Source organism: Larus michahellis, chromosome 15 (genome assembly GCF_964199755.1).
Source record: "Larus michahellis chromosome 15, bLarMic1.1, whole genome shotgun sequence".
NCBI classification, from domain to species: Eukaryota; Metazoa; Chordata; class Aves; order Charadriiformes; family Laridae; genus Larus; species Larus michahellis.
Genome location: NC_133910.1, coordinates 11,353,634 through 11,379,734, shown reverse-complemented (window position 1 = coordinate 11,379,734; position 26,101 = coordinate 11,353,634). Strand labels below are relative to the sequence as shown.

Below are 26,101 nucleotides of genomic sequence, written 5' to 3'. Positions count from 1 at the left end.
AGAGGCAAGTCCTCACTCCTCCCCGACACAGCGCCACATCGGGTTGTGCTCCCACACTGTGGTATTCGTGTAATTCAAACGTGTGTAAATACCAGGCAAGCATATATCACGACATGAGTTTGTCACATAGATCAAAAGCACGGTACATCTTTGCATCTGCTAAATGGACTCTGGTCCTGTTCCTCCATCGGAGGAATCTGTAAAAACATCAAATTTCTTGGAAAATCTTCCTGGATACAGCAAGAACACTAATGGTCTCCCTAATAATTGTCTCATTGCTATCACAAAATCATGAGTTAGTCCATATAATGATTTGCTTTTTAAGCAAATTGTGAAACTTATTATTAAAAAAATAACAAAGTTATGTTTTATATGTTTCTTGGAATTGAGCCTTTGTTAAGGGGAATAAAAGGGTGAAGCATCAGGTTTTTATGCAGTTCTATGCCAAAAAGTCTTGTCTCTTCCTCATGAAACAGGGTAAAGGCCTGCAGCACATCCTACTCGAGCAAAATATCCTAGGCTCCCTCCAAACCTCTGCACTCCCCTCTCCTGTCTGACACAACAGCCCCTGTCATGCCACAGCAGACACTCTCCCACACCTAGGAGACCAGCTGAGGTTTCTAGTCCAGCTGAGAGCAGGAGCAGATCCTCAGCTTACCGGGATGTTCCACCTTCGCTGTACACGGCAGCAACCAGGCAGGCGGCTGGACCACACCTAGAGCCATGTCTGCAGGCTAGAGGCAGAACCCAGTACCCTTTGGAATGGGGACATCCTTTCCAAATCAAGCTTCCTAAGGCCATGCCTTCCATGGCTTTAAATTCCGATTCCCTCTTTCCCCCCCGCCCCCATATTTCTTTCTCACCCTCACCTGCTCTGCTGCTGCACAGTCCCCCGTGGCACAGCAAGTATTTGTAACTGTGCATGTAGAAAGGAGAAAGCCAGAAGTTTAATGTTGTATCATGTATTACCTGCCTAATGGAAGCACACAGTTAAGGAGACAGAACAAGCAGGAATGGATAGCGGAGACCTCTCCACAGACCTATTTTAGGTTTCGGTTAGCTCCTTGTTACAACCTCAGAGGTATTGCGATGCCTTTATACGGAACACAGGATGCTCTGTAACACTGGAAGAATTCACTGCTCCCCTCCTCCCTTACGCTGGTGAAAGAAGGGAGGATACAGCGTCAGGGTTACCCACCCACCCAAATCAAGGGAATTCATTTATCCTGACTACTGAATAATGCATGTCTTCAGAAAAAAAAAAAATCTCCGTTCCTTCATAGAGACATCATCATCTAGCAGTGAAAGAAAGACATGGCACAACATCAGGCTGCACGGAGAAACGCACCTCAGGAGCACGGGCAGCAGCGACAGGGAGGATAAGACAGGCGACAAGAGAGCTCCTTACCTTAACCTGTATGGGTGGTGGGCTGTGGAAGCTGCTGCCATGCAGGATCGACACTGCTTCCACACGGATTTCGTGTGCTGGAGAAGCCTGCCTGTTTTAATCCAGGGCATTATGGAGTGGCTGCATTTGTGCTGTATAAACAGCCTCTACGAGCCTTTCAGGAGCACTTACATCCTCCAACACACATGGCTTTAATTGGGAATTCTTTTTTTTTTTTAATTTTAATTCCAGTCACATGTTTTGAGCTGTTACTTTTCTCTCCTCCGTGTGTGTATATAGATAGACAGATTTTTATGTCTCCTGTCTGTGTGCCATGTTAGCCTCAGGCAACCAGCTCTGGGAGAGAGTCGTCAGCCTTGACAAATGACTCAGTTCTTGTCTGGAGTCAGGTCTGTACAGCATCTCCCTCCTTCCCTTCCCAAGGCTGCTGTTAGCACAGCCATCCTGGCTCTGGACAGGGGAGCGCTGCCCTCTGCACAGGGGCTTGGAGCTTCACTGAGCACAGCTGGAGTCTGATCCTGCTTCAGCAAACCTGAAAGGACTCCCTGAAATCACACCGGTCAGACCCTCACCCAGGGTCCTTCAGAAACAGAGAGATTTCCACCTCAGCAGAACATCGTTTTGTTCTGAATTGGGGGGGGGGGGGCAGGTACGACACGGGTGGGTCACACAACAGCTTTCTCTGCTCACTCCTCATCCTTATGTCACTGCGTGTTTGGCTTTAAAACAGTGACAGGGAGAATCCTGGATGCTGGGGCCAGGACTCGTCCAGCCAGAGATCACAGACCATGTAACAGAGGACCCCCGCTCACTGGTGAGCCGAGACGCTCACAGGCCACGCGGCAGGACAGAGACAGCACACAGCCCTGGCGCTCCTTCCTGCCCACACACGGCACGACAGGACACCTCCGTTGGAGGCCAGTGTCAGGCACCCACACGGCTTTCATGGGCTTTCTTTTTCTGCTGCTGATCTCTCACGCACCTCCCTGCAAAACGCTAAGTGGCATGACTGATGACATCTTTCTGCTGAAACCACTGATGCCAAAGAATGGCTTTACTGAAGGAAACGTACATTTTGCAGTGCGAATTTTCATTTTCTTACAGAACAGCAGAGGAAGAAGTGGGTATTTTTAACCATTTCATTAACTCCTTAGACACCCAAACGTGTTGTCAAAGACAATGTCCTCCCAGAGCCTGTGGTATTTGCTGGCACACTTTTGCTGTTTGCACTCCCAGTGGTGCACATGAAGGAATGAACGCAGATATCACAACAGCCTCCCCTTCTCCAGTGCCTTTACCCAGGAAAGCACCAAACCACAGACTTCAATCAACCAAGCAGCTCACGCTTGCAGTTCCCTGGATTACAGCCCTGATGGAAGCAATTGATACAAGAGCTGGCCAAGGGCTGCAGCCTTAAAATTCTGGGCGCGTCGCTGTGAACTCGTATGTTTTATTATTTAGACCAGTGGAGAAGCGTAGACACTCGGCTGAACTCAGAGGTCAGGAAACGCCAAGGCACACGTGGAGTCTCATGATTCCAGAAGGTTCATCTGCATTTATGTATACAAGTCCCTGTTCACTCACCATGAGATATTGGACCATGGGTTTCCCAAGCGAGCTACTTCTCACTGAAATCAGAAGAGCTTATTGTCAGAAAGGAAAGAAACACATGTTGCTTATGATGCTAGTATTTCCATTTGTTAGTCACTGGTGGTTTATATTCCTGCCTTCATGCTGCAGAAAGCTTGGCCAGTAAACAAGTCAGATCCGATGGCCTCTGTGGTTTGCAGCAAGATACAATCCCCAATGCCATTTTCTCAATACAAATCTCTGAAGGCAGTTGCTAAAAGAGGAGCTGTTTTCTGAAGCAGCATCAGCAGTGATACAACAACTTTACAGGAGCACAACTGGAATACAGTAAGGGCAGGATCCTCCCCAAAGCACTGGCATCCACTGCCCATCACAAAAGCTTCCAAAAGCCCGACTGCAAGAACCGAGATGTGTGTTTTTCTCTCTCCATGTTTCACCATACCCCAAAGACTCACCCACCCCTCAAGGCACGGCACCCAGGAACTCCACTCGGTTCTTACGTGACTGAACTTGCAGGCGATTTTCTGACAGGAAACATTTTTCTCTGTGTCCCTCTCTCCCTTTTTAAATGAACTGCTCTCTTCTCAAAACCTGAGAGACAGGTAACTATGTAGAGTCACAAGTGCATGAGCTCTCTAACAACACGGGACTATTCTCCTGGTTTCTTCGAGCCAATACCTGGAGTTGGGCTCTTCACAGTGACCAGACCCCATGGCCACCCAGGCTGCTCCTTTTCCTCTCCCAGGGCCTGTGGTTTGCAGCATTCCCACCACATTTGCAAGGCACACCTTGCAAATGGGCAGAGCCTGCTGTTTAATTCACCAGCTGGTAACTCCCTTCTAAACAACTTTTTGCTCCCTCCCATATTAAGCAGAACAGCAGAACCATTGTAATATGGTGCAATGCAAGTGCTGCAGCTGCCCTGCACGCTTCAGTAAAAGACGAAGCCAAGGTCTCCTCTTCAATTCACAATTAATCTCACTGTGACGTGGGTAAGGAAGTGCTGAAGGGAAGGAGTGGGAGTCAGGACATTCAGCTCCCAGCTTTGCCACCTATATTCTCTTTCACCCTGAAAACTATACAATTTCTCACACTTGAAAACAGGAACAATATTTCCCAGAAAGGCTGCAGTAAAATACTGATGTTTACCAAGCACTCTGAAACCCTGGAATGGATATAACCCTTCCAGGATCCACTCAGTCTGGCACAGCACTGTGGGACGCTAGGCAGTACTGTAATACAAACCACGAATAGCAGTAATTAGCAAATAGCCCCAGAGAGATGAATATTAATCAGCACTTCCCAGCTCTCCTCGGGCATGAATGGATACTCCACAGATGGAGCACACAAAGAACAACATCAACTCTGCAGCGTGGATCAGAGGAGAAACCTGCCCTGCAGCTAGTTTGCACTCGAGCTGCTCCAAGCCAGAGCACAGGAAATCCTAACAATTTACACCAAAGTACCCAGGGAGGTACCACCAGCCAAGCCCCTGCTTGCTGGATGGGGTGAATGCTCAGAAAAGGCATCTGCTGGGACAACCACCAAAGAGCAAATACAGCCTGGTGGGCTGCAAAAATCACAGGACCGTTAAGAAAATCACGGAAGCATATAACCTGGCAAAGCCATTTGGTACAACGAACCATCCATTCTACCTGTAAATATGCACAACTTTTTTAAATCAAGACATGGAGAAACTGCACCGCACGTGGACCACCTGCCTGCCCCAGCAGCATGCTGGAGCTTCCCCTCGGGAACTCAACACAACTATGAATTATTTGTAAGCCCCATGGCAACGCTGGTCTCACTGTGCCAAGTTACTGCAGTCCCACAGCAGAAGTTGCCCCTCCATGGGCTAGATGGGGCAGACAAGCACAAGCCAGGCTGCAAATCAAATAACTTGCCCCAGGTCTCATCACGGGTCAGCAGCTGGACTCGCGTCCACAGCAAACTCCGCACAGTGTCCAGGAAAGGGGCTCAGAGGGGCGATGCTTTGCTGTCACATCAGCCATCCCTGTCTGCTCCCTGGCAGCCAGAGCGTGGGAGGGAAACGGAGCTGGATCCCCAGGGCAGGAAAGGAGCCCTGCCGCGCAACGCGTGTTCAAAGCTGCTTCCCAGGAGCATCACGCAGCCGTCATTTTCCACAGCTGAGAGAGCAAACTGCATATATCAACTGACGGCACTAAGTTTTAGCCATACATTTTTAAAAGCAGCTGCCAAGACAAAACATCTGCTCTCGGGTGGAGCCAGTGCTCAACATGTAATGGCTTCTACACTGAGCTATGTATTAGTATAACATAGATGTTTACCCCATTTCAAATCCATTTTCTTATTCTTTCTCCTGCAGCATCTGGAGGAAAGATGCATTAGCCCAAAAATTCTCAGGGAACTGCCCCTCTGGCTGCTCCAGAGGGTGTAAATGCAAAGGGTAACAGAAAAGCATGAGGGGAGACACGACAATCCAATATTCTTAATTCAAAATTCCTTCAGGTTTTGCAGCTGCACAGAGCTACTGACTCACCGCAGAAGATGAAGCTTCTTTAGATCGATCACTTCCAATCTCAGAGTCAGAAAGGCCTGACATCCGTGGGCAAAAGCCTCTTGCTGAAAGGAAACTGGAAACAGCAGAAGACTTAAAATATTTACTTCTACCCTGAAAGTAGTGACAGATAGTAGCACTGCCTTTCAAGTAATTCATTCAGGGCTTGTGTTGCTGCTCCAATGTCTAGGGCCTTGCAGAGGCATCTTTTTATTGCTTCCACTGAAATAAGGAAAAGCAATCAGGTATCAGTGAGATGCTTCAGCACGTGCTTGCTCCCCCTTTCCCAGGCTTCCAAGGACAGGGATCAGTCAGGCACTTGCAGGATCAGGCCATTACACTGGTTTGGGGTTTGGCTGCCCACCTTGAGGGCTCTCAGCCCAACACCTCAGATTCCGTTCTAAAAAGAGCCTGTATTTGCTCCACTCCCGGTGGGAACAGAGGGCACAGCTACTGCCCTTTACCAGCCCTGTCATTTTACCCCAGAGAAGGTAGTTAAGTCAGTTAAGTACAGGGTTGTGCTGCAAATTGCTCATTTAATATTGCCCTTGAAACTGCATTGTAATGATAAATTTTCACTTCCTTCCCATGGCAGTTGCATAACATTGCTGGGCATTGTTCAGAGAGCTGCTGCACTCCAAGCCACAGGCAGCTGGTGTCCCCGTCCCCTTCACCTCACCCAGCGCCAGCAGGACTGTTACCTACTGTTGTAGGTTTTTTTAACTCACTGTCAGCTTACTACATTAAACAACTGATAGTCGTGACTCTGAATGCAAGTAGCCTTCCAACAAGATTATTCCTACTTTCTTCAGCTTTCAGCAAGGAAAAAAAATAATCCCATTTATACCAGTCAAATCTAAGCCAGTTAGAAAGTCGTATCTGTCAAATAACATTTAATTAAAAGTATCTTAAGGGAGGGAGCAGCTCAGTCAACGCAGAGCTTTCCCACTGACAATATAAATAGCCCAGGCCCAGAACTCAACAGCCTCACTTTGTGGTCAGGCTACGCAGCCCGCGTGCCCAGACGCAGGAGGAATTTCTGTTTCATGGCTTTGGTCGGCGTGTTTTTTTATAACAGGAAAGTGGCTTTGAATTCTGGAGGCTGGACTGGCTGAGCAAAGCTATACAGAGCCGAAGTGGGAGGGAAGGCAAAATCGGGTATACTTGAACAGCAATTTGGAGATAAAATTGCTTTTAAAGCAGGACAGCATCAAGAGTTAAATAAGATGCATCCCTCCACTTCAGGAGGCTTACTGCTTGTGGCTTCTTGCAGCATAAAACCTGGCGGAATTCAAACTTGTTCTTCAAGCAAGGCTGAATGCAAGTTTGGACATCACCTAAAATGCAAAAATACAAGACAACAAAAAAAGCAACCACACCAGCACAAAACCCCCAGTTTATAGTCTCTGGTGACAGAAGGCCTGATCTGTTGGAGAGGAGACAAGGTAAGAGGTCCTGTTACCACTACAAACCCCAAGGACTTTTTCTCCATCCTTAAGACTGCCCCAGGCAGGCCCCCACCAATCTCCTGGTTATGAGAATCCTTTCCAGTGTCTCCCTTGCTGCCACGAGCTCTTTCAGCAACTTTCCCAGGAGGGATGCATCTGATGACTAATGCAACAGCCAGCAAAAGGCACCTCAGCGCTAACCATGGAGCACGGGCTAGCACAGCTCACTCCTGCTTCACAGACAGTGTCCCAGCCGGCAAGGGTCAAGGGCTCCCTCAGCGCCAGACCCAGCTCTCCATTCAGTTAGACCAACCGAAGAGAGCACTAATGTTCATCTCATGGGGAGCTGGCTTCAAGGGGTGCCCTCAGGCCACACAAGTATGAGTCACGTAAGCTTATTTGACTTCAGCTGACACAGGAGCAAACAGCATAACCCATGAACATGTGGCCAAGTCACAAAGTTCTCTTCTAGTCTGCTTGGCGCAAATGCCTCACACAATGCAAAGTATTTCAGGATAAAGAATCCAGAGGGACAGCTCTCACCCCAGAAGCACGAGGCACAACAAGCAGGAGACCTGGCACAACTTGAGTCAGTGAAGTGCAAGTCAGCACATGGAAAAAAAACAAACCACAGTGTATCATCACAACTTGATCTACACGTGCACATACAAGTCAAATTAACACCCTGAAGACAACAATTGTTTGCACTGCAGCAGCACCTAGAGGTCAGAAGTAAGATGAAGATCACGCTGTGCTAGGCACTGTACTGGTACAGGGCACATCCTCTACCCATTTAACACCAGAGACCAAAGGGAGAAGAAAAAGAGAGCTTCTCTCCCCGCATCCCACAAGGTGAAACACAGCAGAATCAAAAAGGATGCCCAAGGTCCTGGGGAAACCTGCAGCAATTCCAGATGCTGATTCCCAGTCCCAGGCCTGACCAGCAAAGGGTTCCCCCTCTCCCTGCTGTGGTGGAGACTGAATGTTCTGCTTGGCTCCACTTTGGGATGACCACATTACTCACAAATGCTGAAGCTACGAGCAAGTTGTTCAAAGCGTCCCAAAACAGATGTCAAAAAAACCAATACTGTGTGCTAAGCTATCAAATATTTTTTGCTCAGGCCACCTATTATGCAGCACAGCTATTTTAGAAGTGTTCGTCCTGTTTTTTGCATTCCTCTGCCTAACAGAGACCGAGTACCTAGGCCTACAAAAGAAAAATTGTACTCTTTCAGGAACCTCTAAAACAGCATTCTCAAGTGTAATAATCAAGCAATTTCAAGTTTGATCTATGGAGTAAAGAGACAAAAAAGGGTAATTTCCAGCTTTCTGGTGGTGCAAAGCACCATGTTTTCACCATGATGCCAACTAGTCCCCACTTCACAAACCTGCCCATCCAGGACAGACCACCTTCAGTCACAGCACTCGCAACACTGTCATTTTCAGTGGGAAAATCCTCACCTGAGGACAAGAAGAGGGTAGTTTTGGCAATTTGGAACATCAGAATAGGGAGACAAGGGAAATCTGCCAAGAAGTCAAAGACACAAACAGCAGGTAAAATAGCCTGCAAGCTCAAACAGGTTAAAAATCACATAAACATTGTATTATCTATGTAGGTCCTACTTGCATAAGAGATTTCATCTGCACCAAGTATTTTTATAAGGCAAAGACATACAAGTCGTTAATTCCCCATCCATCCACCCATCAAGAGCTACCCAAGGCATCAGCACCTGGTCCTGCCAGCTCCTTGCTGGCACTGCCACCCGCTCAGCCTGGCCGCTGGGCGCATGGCGAAGCCTTGCTTGCTCAGATCCCTGCACAGCCAGCCCCACAGCGGAGCAGCCCCCGGGACGCACACTCACGGCGTGGCGGCAGCAGCCGGAAAAGGTGAGCTCCCTTCTCCTGAACTCTGCCACCAGAGTCTGCAACAGCTGCTACTTCAGTAGTTCAGAGGTATCTTTAGCAAGTTCAAAGGGATCCCTTCAGCCAAGCCCCTTCCCAGTCCCACAGAACAAACTAATCACGCTCTTCCTCCTGTGAGCCAACAACTCTCCAACCCTCAGGCTCAGGGGATTTGTAGCAAGGCACAAAGCTCTTTGTCACCACACTGCTGCTCAAATCCATCCCAAGTTAATACAGAGCCAGCAGTTGTCACCAGAAGACTTATTCACTTGAGCATTCAGTAAAATTCCTAATGAACACCAAAACTAGCACTGCTGGTGGTGCTAATTTTCACCTCTGATGCATTTATCTTCTTCCTAAGAGGTGATATTTCATTGTATCTTAGAAGACAGCAATATGTAACTTTTTTCCCCTCTTCCTTTTGAACGAACAAAAGGCAACACTGCTTTTAGCATTTTATAAAGTCCAGACTTAAAAAGTTTCGAAAGCTTACAAGTACTAGCAGCTGGAAAGTGAACAGAATATTTCATGGTGGTGTGATCCCTTGGATATATGCAAAATGAACAGGAGCCATCCCAGAGGGAGGTCCACCCCAAAGGTGGACTTTCTTCCCAATTTGCTTTGGAAACACCAGTTTATTCTGCCTTAATTCCCATGCTGAGTTATGCTGCCTGTCACTGCCTTGCGACTCAGAAGGCCAACAATTCTTTCATCTCAGTTTTTCCATCAGAATAGGAGAAAGCTGCCTTCTCTAGAAAGATCCTTGGTGATCCGAGAGAGCGTTCTAATTGCCCAATGCGCATTCAGGTCAGGTACCCACTGTAGTGACATTAATGAGCGAGATGGAGACTGTTTATGACACAATCAAGAGAAGTTAGTAAACATTACAAAAGCCAACAGCTCTGCTGAAAATATGTAGCACTGCAAGAGAAAACAGAGCAAGGGAAGGGAAAGGGAGGCCCAGAAGGGAGGAACGAGACGTGCTATTATCTGAGTTTTCATGTCAGTTTTATACATTTCTGGCCCGACTGCAGCATTATCTAATGTTCCTGCTGTGTGGGATCAATAATGTTAATGATGTCAATGCAGTACAGCGATAGTTTCCCCAGAACATGCCCATGCCTCACCCCAGCCTTGGAAATCTCCAGAGCGGCCTCTTAAAAGCAAAGAGCCAAATCCAGTGGAGCTCTCTGAAGACCTAGTCCCCAGCACGAGCTTGACACACACTCAGGAACCATGGTCCAGGAGGATCATCTGGTGGGCTTGGTGCTTCCTACGTGTTCAAGGTCAGCCAGCCAGCGCAAAAAGGTGAGACTGTACCTGCAGCAGCGGAGACGTGAAGGGCATCTGCTGCAAGTGGGTATTTCACAGCTCCCACAGCACCGATTCTGTCCAACAGAAGTCCTCAGAGGTTACACACAGCTGAATTAGATGCACTTAAATTAGTACCGGAGCAAAACGCCATGGAAAGTAAAGCATTAGCTCAGGCGCATGTAACACTTGCTCCATTCAAGTTTGCAGAGCACTGTAACAGAGCTCGATGTTTCCAACAAGCCCCACCAGAGATCCTACGTTCAATACCGGGAGCTGGCCACCATGGACGCGCCGGCCCTGTACAGAGTCACAGCTGCTCAACTGCTTCCAAAGGCCTGGACTTCCAACAAGTTGCCCTCAAGACTAACAGTCCTGCTGTAGCAACAGCAATGAAATAAATGCAGTCAGAAAGGTTAGCAAGAGCTGACAAAGAGAGCTGCACAGGACCCCTTTTCCAAAAATGCAAACGGCATATTCTTGCTGTAGCAGAGATACTTCCAACTTCGGTCTCTCTAAATAGAAGAGTTTGGCCCAGTCAGCACACAGAATGCCTGCTGTAAGCACAACGACGGAACAGATGCCTTTGTTTAGGATGGGCTGAATTTAGGGAAATACCAAGGGATGTAGCAAAATGATCAAACACTTTAATTTCTTTGTGGCACACTTCCTTCCACCCCATCCCTCTTCCTAGAAGGAATTTACCTCCCTCAGCCCCCCCAGGTAAGGGGCCTGGCACTCCCTGCCTGCACAGGCACCTTCTGCCGTTCTTACACCTGAGTTACTGCTCCCAGGCCAAACAACACAGAGAAAGACTTTGATACCCATCATTATGGCTTTACCACCTGAACTGTCACCAGAGATTCTACCCGTCACCCCAAATACACCAACTGGATGGAGTTTAGAGTCATTTACTTCAAGTTAGAAGTTTCTACACTGTGACACAAGTGAAGTTAAGGAAGAAACTCTAAGTTACAACTCCAGTTAACAGTGCAGTAAAGAGAGAGACGTGTACTGTCAAGGCCTGCAAAGCAAGCCTGATGAGCACCGCAGGAACTTTTAACACCACCTGTTCTGCCAGAGCCAGCCTAAGCCACAGGAGAACTGCTTCCCATTTCTTTTTATTCTCTCTTCACTAAAGAGCTGGTAGCAGCGTTCACTGCGTTGCACAGGCATATTAGTAGTACACAGCCCTCCACTAGGATTTCCTTACCAAAAATGACCAAAGTCTATTCCCAAAAAGTTTTCAAGAAAAACAAAAGAGAAAGAAAGAAAAAGATTCAGTCTGATTAAAAGCCACTGTGTTTCTCTTCTCTAGCTCCACCAGGATAGGCAGGTCAATGGTTTTAACTCTGAATTCTCTTTTCATTTTCCCAGGAGTTGCTATACAATACAATGAAAACAAGAAACACCTGCTGTCGTAATGAACCAATACCCCTTAAACTAGACAACCCACTAGCTGCTATGCTAATTATTGCAAAGCATGCAAAGAGAATTAATGGAAAGCTACTATATTGCATATACTTTGAGCATTTTTTTTTTGTGTCCTCTAGTCCAGATACAGCATTACATTCACTTCTGACTGCTAGAGGAGAAGTAAAACACAATGAGGATGAACAACACAAACAACAATGCTCCAAGCAATGCCGTAAGGCCCCAAATTGACTCCAGTTCACTTTTTAATTTTTGATCTAAATGAAAAGAATGGGCAAGATATGGTATTTTCATGAATGCCAGTCAGCCTGAAGCTATTTTTTCCCCAGCCTTATATGAATTTCAGTAACGCTCAATTTTAAAGCTGAGACTTAAAGTCTCTGCAGTGCGACCAAGAGCCTCCCATGCAAACACCCAGCACAGACGAGGTTTCAGCATCAGCCTCCTTAACAGAAGGAGCCGATCGCTCCGGGCTAGTGCCAAGGAAAACCACAGTTTCCCTCTCAGCAACCTCAACACCCACCATCCCATACACGAAGCAAGAGCTGCCCCGGAGAGGAAACACCACGTCCTTCCCCTGCGTCTTCTCTCGCTCTACTCTTGCTGGGTCCCCAGGCGTGCAACAGCCTCTCACTTCCCACGGATGAGCGCTCCCCCCCCGCAAAAACGGCGGCCGCCAGGTCCCCGCTCCTCCCTCCCGGCGAGGGGCCGCGGGGCTCCGCGGGTCTCGCTGCCCGCGGCGGCGGGCGCAGCTCCGGGGCCGGCCGGGAGGGTCCGGAGCCGGGTTCCCCCGCGGCCGAGCTCCCGCCCCAGCCCCGCTCACCTCGAGTAGAGCCTGCGGGCGGCAGAGCGGGGGCTGTCCCCGCCGGGCAGGCACGCCATGGGCGCCGGCCCCGCCGAGCCCAGCCGCCCGCCGCGGCGGAGGCAGGCGCGGCTGCAGCCCGGCACCGGGCAGCGGAGTATGGCAGCGGCGGGAAGTGATGCACCGAGCAAAGAAACTCGCGGGCAGGCCCCTCCTCCGGCTGATGTCAGCCCCGCGGCGGGCAGCGGCCCTTCCTCCTTCTCCTCCGCCCGGCCCGCCGCGGTCGGCCCTGCCGCCCGCCCCGGGGGCCGCGGTGGGACGGCGGGAGAGCGGGGCTGAGCACCCGGGCGGAGCACCCTGCTTCCCCGGGCTGCCATCCCCCCTCCACCCGAGACACGGCGCAGGGGAGCAGCACGGCAGGGTGGGCCACAGGTCGTGCGTGTTCCCTGTAATTAACATCACATTGCAGCGCCTCAACACTCACCTTCTTCAGAGCCACCACAGCAGGGAAGGACAGAGCCACAGCGGTCCCACACACACACACCAGGGTGCAGGCACCACACCTGCATGGTAACACAAAAGGAGGGTTACATAGCATTACTGACTTCTGACCCACACTATATGCAGCCACTTAATTCCACACTAAGAGATCTCTGGTTTTGCTTAGCCTTAGCCCTTTTCTCCTAGAAAGTAAATGCCCACACCTGGAGGCAGTTCAGACGAGCAGCGGGGAGCGGGACCCGGCACAGCTGTGTCTGCCTTAGGCAGGTCAGGAGGAGTGTGCCCCACAGGGGCCCTGTCCCAGTAAGTCTGCGCAAGCAGACTTGGCCACAAAGAGAAGTCCGGATACTATCTTTGGTAGTGAGGAATTCGCCAGGTAAAGGGATGTTTCCCTCCGGTCCTCAGCAGCTTGCTTTCTGTGTTAACTCTGTTCTGTTGGGGCCTTTACTGTCTATTGTCAACCAAATGTCTCGAGGTGAATGCAGGTCATTGTCAAACGCTCCATTCAGCTCCCTCTGTTTTCCAAGGCTCAAAGCGCTCCTGTAAAAGTTAGTGAGCTGGCCATTCAGCAGAAGCCTGTCTGTAAATTAGTGTCACTTATCCAGCAACACCAAATTAAACATCATTATCATCACAGACATCCCAAAGAAGCTCGGGTATAAATTGTGGCTTTTAGTGGGCTCCAGAGCTAGCTCTGCAGACAGGAGAACCCTGTGGTCAGAGGGAATCCAGAGCCATACCCTACTTGATGGACTGTTTCCCCCTGGGGACCTGCACGAAAGCCCCTCTCAAGAGGAAGCAGAGCTCCTGCTCAGGAAAAAACATCATCAATAACACCCCACTAGCAAACCACAGAAACCTCTTTCCTCAGAGCTAATTGATTGGGCATTTAAATAAAAAAAAAACAACCAAACAACCATAAACAAACCTGTATCTGTGTCTTGGCTTAGGAAGAGTCTCAATTCTGTAGATAAAACCACAGAAGAGAAAGCTGAAACCACCCTGCTGAGAGCTGCCTCCTTGCCCAGGGAGGTGCACAGGTGTCCTGGGTATGTACCATACCACTCAACAAAAAGGGAGCCCCTCTGCACTCCCAAGCAACCAGCTGGAGGGGCTGCAGGCAAACCGTGGGCCAGGCTGGGACACTGTGCCTCACACCAGCTAGTTTTTATCCAGGTTTGTGGTTTCACTGGAAACAACAAACATCCTGGCACAAACAGCTGTTCACAAGCGTGTGGAAAGAAGTAACAGCCCGAAGAGATGTTGGTATTTCAGGGGGTGCGTTTGTCCATGCCTCCGCCCAGACCCTCTTCAAGTCAAGAATACTAGTGCAAAAGTTGAAAAGCAGCTGCTGTTGCTGCTGGCTGCAGCCCTTCCTCAACCGCAGGAGACAGAGGGTGCTTTGCTGTGCTGGGCCCACATTTAACGAATGTGGGCAGATAGAGTAATTGCCCTTTGGAGAAACAATGCTGGAAAGGGGAGCAAAAGAAAAGAGGGTGGAGGCCAGCTTCCAGTTTGGGCTCCGGCCAGATATATGGTATTCCACAGAGCTCCGTGCAAACGGGTCACCCACACGTTAATGACACAGGAATCACTGGGTCAAATTCCACGGCCTGGGTTATGCAGGGGGTCAGACTAAGATGAGCATAATGGCCCCCTTTGGCCTTAAAATTCATGAATTTGCAACAGATAATTTATCGTCTGACAAACTCAGCTTCTTTTTCTTCTTGCAGAAGTGGCAAACAGGTCACAATAGATTTGAATTCATTAGATGAAATAATTCAATTATTTTGCTGTGGGTTGGGTTTGGTTAACCCTACATATTCATGCCAAGAAGCTCCCTGCAAGTACTTGGACCTAAGCCACAACTGAGATCCATTGCTTAGCTGCAAGGAAACAGGCAAATTACAAGAGTACAGGTCAAAAGAAAGCACAATACTTTTAAAATGCCACTAATTCATCTGGTGAATTGTGTCCACATTGTGTCATGTGTTGGGAAGGACACGGAGCAATTAGAAAGACTCCAGATGAATGTGACAAGTGTGACCTATGAGAAAAAGGTAAAATAAATTGATTCGTTCAGTTCAGATAAGATCAAGAGGAAGTGGAGTAGTAATCTTTAACCATGAAAAGGGATGCTGCAAAGCGTTGCAAAAGGGAGAGATGGATCATGAAAAAGGGAGCAGGATACAAAATACTCAGGCTAGAATCCTTCCCAGGAGATGCAGAGGTCATGTTAGACAGTCAGACATTATGTGCCTTTGCACCCCCAACAGCATTTTGTTCCTGCAATCTTAAGGCACCACTGAGTCCTAGCAAAGAGCTAGGCTTACCAAATTACCTGCATCATCTTGTTCCTCCCAGTTACCAAATGTCTCTGTGTCTTCACTTATAAACAAAGGCAAAATCACAATGCTAATCAATAGCATTACAGGATCCTTAGAACTTCTTGAGCAGTTCTTAGTGTTTCTTTTAAAAACTGCTCTCCAAAGCTATCACAACACAACATGAAAGAGCTCCAACTATTGTCACATTTCCCACCACTTGGACGAGACAACCATAAAAGCAACAAGCCACAGAAAGCTGAGGGGGAGACAGCAATACAGAATTGTGATACAGTAGTCAACCAGTAAATTTTGCCAATCATTTAAGGATTGCTAGGACATAGGAACATTCCTCCATTGCCTCGGTATCTTCATCATCCAGACACACTAAGGAGTCAGGCACTCCCTCCGAAACACAAAGATCTCTTTTAATTAGCGTGGAAGCTTTCCTACAGCTCATTAAATGGATTGCTGGTGGCCTCTGCTGGGGTTTATGTGCAAAAAGAGCACTGTAATTCATATTCCTGAAGCTGACAAACCCCAGCTGAAATCACTACTGAACTAGCACTGTAATTGTCAGCTCTTACTGGCAACAGCTGTAATTAAACACCATCACCTTGCACTGTCTTTTTTTTCAAACTGGCAGGTTCTGAAAGCACCTTGCTATTGTCCTGAGTACTGGAAAAAGTTTACCATTTTCTAAATTCCTTCAAAGGTAGCCTGCAAGGAAAAGCAGGCTATGGTCTCTGTTTCTGTGGATGTAGAACTGAATGTTTTTTCTTGTGCTCTTTTTAGTGTGAAAATGATCCTTGTCTATGGGCAGGTGCATCCAATTTCTGCCTCTTCTCCACTGACAGTCATTTAAGTCCTAACTCTCTTTCAGAAGTTTAGCAGAAAGACAAGGGTTTTGAAGATAGATGGTCTCTATGAGGTTCTGGAAAATATTAGGATGAGGAGGCCTGTTACTGTCCTAGCCAAGAAAAGGCGGTAATGATAACTCAGATGGTGTTATGTGGCTGAAGATGTTCGCAGGCAGGTAGAAGAACAGGGTTTCTTTTAGAGTTCATACTTAACTAAGAATCCCATGACAAGAGACAAATCCACAGGAAAGCAGGTTTTTCAGCAGCAGCACTTGCAAAAAGATAAACCAGAACAGTGTGGGGTAATAATTTCTCTGCCCCCTTCCTTCCCATTTTAGGCAGCTCAATGACCTTAGTCTGCAGACAGAATAGTACTGGTTTAGATTGGTCTAAAAAGAATCACACAGTGAAACTCAGGAAACTTCATCTTGGCTTATATCAGATGGTTTTACAGCTGTGAATTTAGATGGAGATAAACATATCTTTGAGGAAGTTTGCACCTTTTTAATATCAAAGAATCCCAGTGGATGTAACTTCCTTTTGTGTGCAGGCTTGTAAATGCTAGCTTGAGTTGCAGGAAGTGTAGAGAGGGGGGATAGATGCAAATTTATAATTAGCAGAATTCCTTTAAAACCAACAATGGTAGTTTACAGTGAGTAGAGGTGAATAAGCAAGCAAGCAACAATGGCTGTCAAAAGCATTTCTATGGTAAACGCAAAAACCTGTAGAGACAGGATAAATCTGGCTGGGGCGCATGCTTTTTCTTTCCAGAAAAATTCTAATATGCATGTATTGTTGTTTGTACTTTAACTTGAAATATAAAGTAAAAAATCCATAGATGTCAAAAAACCTTGACATAACGAACAAGCGAGTTTCCTTGTTCCAAGCACAGATTTATATCTACATCACCTCGGCTCCTCTCAGTCACTGAGCAAGACTGTGCCACCAGGCAGGTCATTTAACCTTTCAAACTTTGTTTAGATCTGGCTAAGCCAGTGAAGCTTCTTCTGTTCCTCCTAGCCCGTCCCCGTGGTTCTTGAGCACTGGTCCAGCACAAAGTGTTCTTGTGGCCACACACTGAACTGAATCAGAGAACTGGTCCGAGGGAAAAGTGACCCGGTGAATGCTCCACACGTGTATCCACAGTGGGTGTTTTTCAGCTAGATCCATTTCTTCCCCAGTTTGTTGGGCAGGTGTCTGCACAGATGCAGGCAGCAGACAAAGAACTCAGGACTGGAAGGGAGGGGACGATGGCAGCACAGCCTTGGCCAGGGCTGCTTTCCTGTGAAACATCCCTGTTTGTGCTGCCGTACGCTAGTTTGTAAAGTGGAGATAACAAAATAACTTCTACCTATCCCTCCTGGGGAAGGAATAAGAATTAATGTCTGAAGATCTTAAATGTATTACTGAGTTGCGAGCAAAGTAGTTTCAATAAGCCTGAAACAGCATGAAGGTAAGTAAGAGAAGGCTTAGCCTTGTTAAAGACAAAGGGAATAATAGAAATGCACCTGGAGGGTGTGAAGGCTGGCGTGCAAATTGGGGCCACACACAGCCTGTCTGAACCAGGAACATTTCCTTTGGTTTAGGGATTTTCATAAAACATAATTACATGGGTTGGAACAACAAGTCTCCTCAGAACAGCCCAGGGCCATGGAGGAAACTCGTGAGGGGACAGGGATGGGTTTCAGCAGGAGCACTTAGCCATTCCTGTTATTTAAAACAACATATTAAGAACAAGGTTCAATATCTTTCTTTGGGGAACAGAACCCTGCATGCATCTGGAAGATTTAACAGGTCTAAATAAAATTGCTGTGCTGCACAGGTTTTTTTCAGGACTTGTAAAGAAATGACAATTTTCAAGGGCTTTTGCAATCCTTCTTTCCACTGAATCTTTCCACTGAAAGGCAACAAAACTCCGCTGTTCAGAGGGTGGGACTCAGTGAGGAACCATTATTTCCTCTTCAAAATAGAAGCACAAAAGGTTATCACAATCTCCAGATAACCTGGAATAGAGACTCACAGCCAGGAATATTATTCATACCTGAAATAAGGAGGACCATCTGAGAGGGTAGAGTTGCTTTGCTGACTGTGGTTGTCTCTTTTAAAACCTCTGGAGCACAGAGAACCTGGGAAAAGCTCTGAGTAACGAGCTTCTCTGAATAATTTAGCTGTGTGCACGAATGCCTGAAATGGCCACAACTGCTGAGCAGAGAGACTCTTTCTGGGGCTCACGTTCACAGCCACAGCTACGCTGCCCAGGCTCGTCCGCGGTGAGGTGGGTGAGATGCCTCTTGGGCAGTAAAGCTGGATGCATCCCCCTTCCCAGGACCTGGTAGTACCACAGCAAGCGCACTTTTAGCTTGCTTCCCCCACCCCAGGACAAGGCCCTCATGCCCACACCTCTCTTCTTCTAGTACAGCACGAAAACACACATCAAGCCCTTAACAGTTTTCACAAGTTACATTCCTTTATATTTGGGCGCATGCAGCAGTTGAAGTTTTGGCCTTTCCAGCTTTGTGCATATTTATACATCTTCTGTCTCTGATGTCCCTGAATTTCCTTTTCAATTAATACTTCTCTCGGCCTCGGAAGAGGCAAACAAAGAGGCAGAACTCATCCACTTCCTTTAGGTTTCAAGCTGGACTGAAAATAAACAGCAAGAGATCCTTAAAACTCCCTCGCCCTCAACCTTGTTGCTTGTTTGATGCAATCAAACCCTGTGGCCTGGCATTGGCCTGCTTGGGAGATGGGGATTTTTTAGGCAAGGCCAGAGAGGACTACCTCAACTTCTTTGTGCTAATGTCATGTATGCCTTGTATCCAAAAAGCCAGCACCTCCTTTTCAGCCAAAATCTTACTCTTTACCTCAGAGCAGAATGACTTTTTGTACAGGGTTCCTGGGAAGGCTTTTGCATTCAGCAGGTTTCAACCACAAGCAACCGATGCATGTTGTAACAGTGTTCTCCCTCACGCCATCCTCCTCCTCTGCCCTGGCATTGCTCACTCTGGACGCGGCTCGCCAAGGGGAGACTGGCCCAGCCTGCCCTGGCACCGCAGCCTCAGCGCTGCTCTGGCCCCAGCGTGGGGTGCTGGGGGGTCTCTGCAGACCCGTGCATCTTCCTTCATGCCTGGAATTAAAACTGGGGTGGTCTGCATTTCAGCTCGGCTTTGCCATAGCCATGAATTCCCTGAGACCCAGCCTGACTAATGAGGAAAGCTGGAGCTGACTGCAATGTCCAAGATGAATGATACTTCATAACCAGCTGGGGGGGGGTGTGAACAGCCTTAGCATTATTAATTGCCTCTCATACGTGCCCCCAGGCATCTCAGTGGTGTTTGCAGCAAGCTGGACATGCTCAAGCAACACATGAATTTTGCTTCCTTTCCGTCTCTTGGTAAATTCACATCACTTCTCACTGCTTGGGGGCACGGTCCCTGCCCTCTCACTGTTCCTGCAGGAGAATTTAACAGCCTGCAAGGTGCCTACTTCAAGAGGTCTTCTTAGGACTTCACCCAAAACCCCAAAACTTCCTGGGCTTGGAAGACTGGAATGGCAGTAACAGGGAGCTTTTCTCGAAGGCACTTTATCAAAGCTTTATTGCTCAGGCAAACACCCCAGAGCTCCCCAGCATGATCAGCCCCTATTTACAATAATACCAATGGGTTTGTTTAACCAACTGCAGTTTCCAATAGTCAACAGACAAAAACCAAATTTCTCCTGCTGGAAGTCTGGGAAAACCTCCTGTTAGCATTAACTGAAATAAAAAGTAATCTTCTGTTATATTTGAAACCCCAGGGGGAAAATACACATTTTCACCTTTGAAGGGGGCTTTATTTCCTTTTTCAATTGTAACTGTTGGTAATGACATCAATTACAACAAGCATGTTTGGGTTTGTTTTTAAAACAGATTGCCAATAGATACACTTTCATTGCGTTGTTCCGTCAAGCATCTGCAAGTGCTTTCCAAGCACCGTGCAACGGGCAGGGTTTATTTCTATTTAACTAACCAACAACTCGGAGAATCAGAAGGAGCAGAAGGAGCGGGTGAAGTGACTCTGTCACCAACCACAGCGCAAGGTCACGGAGGCTCCTGCAGTAGGACCAGACGGCGTCTCCCCTCGTGTCCCCAGACCAGCTCTTTGTGACAGGAAGCACATTCTGGTTATAACCAAAGCTGCAGCCTAACCACACGGGCTCGCGTCTAAACCCATCCATTTCTTAATCAGCAATGAAAGCCAATGCAAAAAATACCACCATTTACAGCTCAACTCTGCTAAGTGTTTATGGCAGGATATACAATTTTTTTTTCTACGTTTTGTTCCACTTGAAGATAAGTCTGTTCTTATCATTCTAACAGAATATTAGGACGATATTATAGCAACATTACACAGCATTTTCTAAAAGCAAAAATTCTCATTTTAGGACTGATAACTGGCACAGAGCACACTCTCTGCTGATTTTTGAGCAAATAACAGAACATAAGGAAAGTTTCAAAGGTCTGAGAAGAGACTAATAGTGAAATTAAATATTTTAGAAACGTATGTGTGGTGACTCAAGTAATTTCAGCCTCATTAGTCCAGTACTGTTGCCATGCTAATACAGGACACATTTAAAAGGGTCGTGGAATGTCAATCCCTTGCACCGGAAAACTGCTCATCAAACAAGCAATCTTTCTTTTGAGGAGATTATAAATTCAGTTAATAAAGGTAATTCTGCTGACATAATAGATGTCTGCAAAGCAGTTGACTTAATCTTGCGTGACATTCTATTAAAAATAGTACTCAACAAAATCAATGTAGCTTATATTAAATGGATGGAAAATTTGGTAACGTGCATCTAAAAGTAATTATCTGATGGAGGAATTTCTGATGTGTCCAAAGGGATTTGCTCTTGGTACAGTGTTATCCAACATTTTTATCAATGATCTGGAGAATAAGTTTAAAGAGATTACTGGTAAAATTCGTGTTAAAAAATGAAATTTAGAAGAACAGTAGCAATTAATGGGAGAGGTGGGATTGGTTTGTTTGGTAGGGGGGAATGCTTTGGAGCTTGGATTTTGGCACAGCCAAACATCACTGCGTCTGCAGTGCTGATGGCAAGAAGAAGATGAAAATGCACATGCGGAAACGAAGGGGCTGGGAAGAGGCTATGGGGGTGCTGGGAGCTAACAAACGCAGTGTAAGACCACAAAGCAACGCTGTAGCAAAGACCGTGAATAACAGGATGGGTTTTTTGCATCACAGGAGTGATGCAAAATCAGCAGGTCAATTAATTTAGGTTGCTTAAGTGAATTTTAAGGTGTGACTTAATCTTAGGTGACAGTTAACTTTATAGACAAGAAAATTTCTGTGAATAGAAAGCTTTTAGTGTAGTAGAAAGTGGCACATCCAGAACTTGCAGCTAGGCAAATTCAGACTGGAAATAAGATGTGATGTTTAAACGTAGGTAATTAAACAGTGGAACAACTAACTTCTTAGGAACCGCGTGCACCCTCCATTAGCTGTTATCTGTAAGAATGGTGTTTAAATATGCTGCAGTTCAAACACAAGTTGTGGGTCTGATGCAGCATTCACTGAGTGAGAGTGTTTGCGTTATGTCAGAACTCTAATTAGACAATCTGCTCTGTTATCTGTAAAACCACTCTTCTTGTTTTAACTATTGATCAGTTTTATCTACTGATATTTGATATTTTCCCTGGGTTGGCAAATCTCAACATTATGGTTGACAGGCAAGTCGTGTTTTTAGTGTAACATGTACTGCAGTATTGATCATACTATGTGATTAACAGCCTGCATTGCCTAAGGGACAAAATGAATATTAACATTTGCTCAGGTTGTCTGTTGAGATCAAATATTTGTGTCCTTTGTTGATTGCAGCCTGAAGGCTGCATTGGCCTCTTGGAAAAGAACAGAGCCCTGATTCTGAATGGAGGGCTTGGGAGTGGCAAAGCACAGTGTTAGTCTACGTTTACAATTCCACCCCCTCACTTTTGCTTGGGAAAGCAAAGGGAGTGAAGATAGTGGCTTGGCTCCTCTGAACAGTGTGTCTGCCTCCTGGCTGCTGCTTTTGACTTTCACTTGAGAGCTGCTAAATTATGTTGTCATAGAAACATAAAAGGGGCATCTGGGAACCCTCCCAGTCTGGGCTATGCACAGGACAGCACATTTCACTCATGTTGTATCTAGGTCTCCACAAACTTATTACCTTTCTACCAGACAGCCCAAATAACCAAGTCCAGATTTTCTTAGCAAATTCTTGTGTAGTGGTGGTACTCCGTGCTTATAGGGGCTCAGCCCCTAAATAACCATCATTTCCAGGTGTCCGGGATCTGTTCTTTCTCTCAGTGAAGTAACACTCCCACCAACTTTGCTGCAAGCAAACAGAAATTCCTCAGGCTCAGCTTCTCTACTTACATAAACTGGGACAGCTCTATTTACTGGCACAGGGCTACACCACTTTACATCAGCAGAGAATTTAGCCTTCAAACATATGATATGTTTATTTTCCATTGGAGATGGGTATGCAGCCAGTATCTATTTTCCTTTGCCCTTAGCTTCATATAGATTAATTTTGTCAATAATGAGGCAATATTTTTGCTGGTTTACATTATTATCTGAAGAGACGGGGAAAAAAAAAAAGCCCAGACAAACAAATTCCAGTCACAGTCATAAATGATCTGGGGTTAAATGACTGTGCTGTCTAGCATCCCAGGAGAGACAGCAATGAAACTCTGGCAAATCTGAGGGCAACCTGACTTGACAGAGCGTAACAAGGCAAAAGGCAGTCTGTTGTGTTAGCTTACCCTGCTACTTCTCCATTGACAATATTTTGGATTGGCACTTAGTGGTAAAGCAAATATAATCAAGGGGAAACTGGGTGAATTTACGAGCAGAGGGTCGATGGCCCCAGGGACTGTTCTTAGTAAGTGTGATATATAAAGCTCTTCTGCTCTTGTTACCTCTTCTATTTGCCCATACTGGTGTCCCAACCGGGACTGAGCAGATCAGCTCCGATGCAAGACAGATGTTGTGCATCAGAGATGGGCTGTCACGGTGCGTCTGTACACACCGCAATGTACTAGCCTGCCCGAGAGGTTTTACCGAGGTAATTAGATAAGCTTCTCACTATGTCATTTGCAAATGATGCAGGTCTGGTACTAGCGGCCTGCAAATTGATGAGTGGAGATAAAGAACTGAAAGGTGGCAGGAGGGATTTGGAAAGCCACTGAAGGTCCAAGGAAAGCACTACAGAGAGGAAAACATGCAAAAGGGAAGTGGAAGCTCGGGCTGGCAGCATCTGCTGCGTGGGCAGGACTCGACAGCAAAGAAACAGGCAGCAGCAGAGGAAGGACAGGAGTCCTCTGTCCTGGATTTTGATTACAGTATTTGGATTTTGAACATAAACTCTTCTTGAAGGAAAAGGGTGAAATCATGCCATTCTTGGTAGCTGTTTGATGCTTTATTGAAAGGTTGAAGCAGCACAAAGTAACATTTGAAGAAAAAGCTGTGGACCACAGTAAAACACGCTCACAGAGTGTACAGAGCTTTGAGTCTGCTGCCAAGGACACTGTATTCTCCAGCTCAAAAGGAATTTTCTTTCTTATATTTAACCTCACAAATATACCCAGGTGTGTACTAAACTGCATATTTAAATCCAGTCACACTAAGCCCAGGACACATGGTAAGTCAGGAGATTTTGAGCTCCGTTACTAGATATGACAACAAGGCAAGTTACTTAAGCGCATGAGGTTCTGCAGGAGCTAATGACCACACTGGCCCCATGGTGGTTCCATGTAAGTTAGATTTAACCATTGCCCTTAGCTGGGAGCAGGATCAGACAGGCGTGCAGTGTCTGATCCAGGAGAAGATTATGTGGCACTGTCACTCAGGTCTTGGTAATGTATGGTGATGAAGGCAGCACTGCAAAAATAATGTTGTTGCTGTCTCATACCACTCCATATATCACTGTGCTTGAATGTCAATAAATGGGAGAATCTGAAAACAGTAAATCATTCCCCACCATCTGATCCCCTGTTACAGAAGCACTGTTTGTGGCTTATAGCACACTTTGTCTCACTTGTAGGTGTAACAAGCTGGTTTGGGGGGTCTTTAACAGATGCACTCTTTCCCAGCTCCAAACCAGAAGCACAAACCGGGCAGCGTTCCTGAGCTGCGGGCTCTACCATCTGCAGGCTTGTGCAAGCAGGGAACAGACTCTGCTTCTCCTCTCTGAGTTTGTTGGGCACAGGTATGGTGCATCCTTGTGCCTTCTGCTCTGTTTTGGTGCACAGGGAACATATCCCTGCTCGCTGCATGCCTGGTCCAGCCCCGACCAAAACCCGCAAGAATCTTTGCATCAGCTTCTGCGGGTTTTAGGTCAGGCTTTAAGACACCTCATAACTTCATACTGCTGTAATTCTCCCCACCCACCTACCCTGCCTTTTTCATTTTACCGTGCACAGAGACAATGTGCAAGGAAATGATGTGCCAATTTACCTGTAGATTGTTGATTTAAATTGCCTAGTCCCAGCTTGGTGCTATAAATCCTCTCATGCAGCTGGAGAGCCCCATTTACTATAGCGGGTTTCCATGGCAATCCTGCACTCTCCCACGTTCAGCTGCATAGTGCAGGCAGCCCCCAACCCTCCCACCCTTCTTCACTTCAGATTCCATTCACACAGTCTCCTATTGATAGGAAAAAAACTCAAATGGACCATGGTGGGCCATGGATAGCGATTTCCTATCTTAACACACTTTCCCCCAATAACTGGATGATATATGTATCTTATACGTATCTTAGCACATAAAGATAACACTCGGCCTTTTCCAGACATCATTTGGCATGCAGAATAGCAGCCAGATATTCTGAAGGTCTGGTTCTTTCCTGACACACATTACTCTTGTTATTTTAGGACATCGATAGGAAAATACAAGCTTAATATTTCCTTGTGTTTCTGGCTGCAATCACTGCATCAAATCCCTCCCTAGGCTTGGGGCAGCTTGATGGTAGCCTCCCACCTGCATTTGAGCAGTTCTCTGTACAGCACTCAGTACAACTCAGTAACTCAGTGTACGGCACAGCCCATGGGAAAAATATCTGCTTATTCCTAACAACAGGGGAAACAGCATGAGCTGCTAGGAATAAAAGAAAAAAGAAATGAGATCAGTGGTTCCAGCAAAAATTCTGCAGCCAGGGTCACTCCTCCTTCTGTATCTCTGAGTGTTTTACATGAATATTGCTGGTTTACAACATTACCTGCAGAGGAAGAAATTTGTGTCTTATCTCAGGAACCATTTATCTCAGTCTTATTATGCTGCTGATTTGAGAGATAAGTACCCTTAAGGATTACTTCAATATGTAGTGGTCAACCCTAAGCTCTTTGCACGTTCAAATCAAACCCCGATTTATTAAGTGTCTTCATCTTTGTCCCTTTTAACTTCAGCTTGTGTTTTGTCACAGATTTCAGTGGGTGCAGTACTGGCCCTTGGCTGTCAGACTTCAGATCAGTAGACTTTTTTTTTATCAGCTGTCTCTTCCCACCATATGCTTACTACAAAATTCATGTCACATCCAGCTTGCAATCGAAGTCTAGATTTGTGCTTTGATTGTTTGCTAACTGAGAATTGCTGTGAAAAGTGGTTTACAATGTAAAATTCTTAGTCAGGCACTGTAAAAAACCCAACAAACAAGTACCATTTCCTTTCCTTTTAGCTGGACATATTTCCCAAAAGTGAGGGGACTCCCAACACTCTCACAAAGCATGGCATACAGAGCAAACCATCAAGAGAAAAAAAGCAGTGTGCCCACCAGAGCTGCGAATTATTGCTAATAAGATCCTTGGAGTATATCTGGTGGGCACAAAAATATTGCTGCACCATATGCAGCTGTTTGAAAACACGGAGACTTGGGAGGAATTTCTGGTGTTTGTTCACATACATGTGCACTTCCTGAATTTTGCTAGGTCTTGTGGGTTGTTGGTTTA

General features: G+C 46.6%; 1 protein-coding gene across 4 annotated transcripts in view; it reads right to left on the bottom strand.

Moving 5' to 3' along the window:
* The window catches only part of GPSM1 (G protein signaling modulator 1), an 81,906-nt gene extending 68,854 nt beyond the window's left edge, over positions 1–13,052 (bottom strand). For 2 of the 4 annotated variants that reach the window (XM_074608890.1, XM_074608892.1), the window contains exon 1: positions 12,456–12,821. In XM_074608890.1, coding sequence (XP_074464991.1) covers positions 12,456–12,811 — 356 coding nt within the window. In that variant the 5' untranslated portion in view covers positions 12,812–12,821. Of the gene's footprint in view, positions 1–1,408; positions 1,653–12,455; positions 12,822–12,918 lie in introns of those variants that run through there. The other 2 variants (XM_074608894.1, XM_074608893.1) reach the window with 2 other exon arrangements.
* Between the last annotated feature and the right edge of the window lie 13,049 nt (positions 13,053–26,101).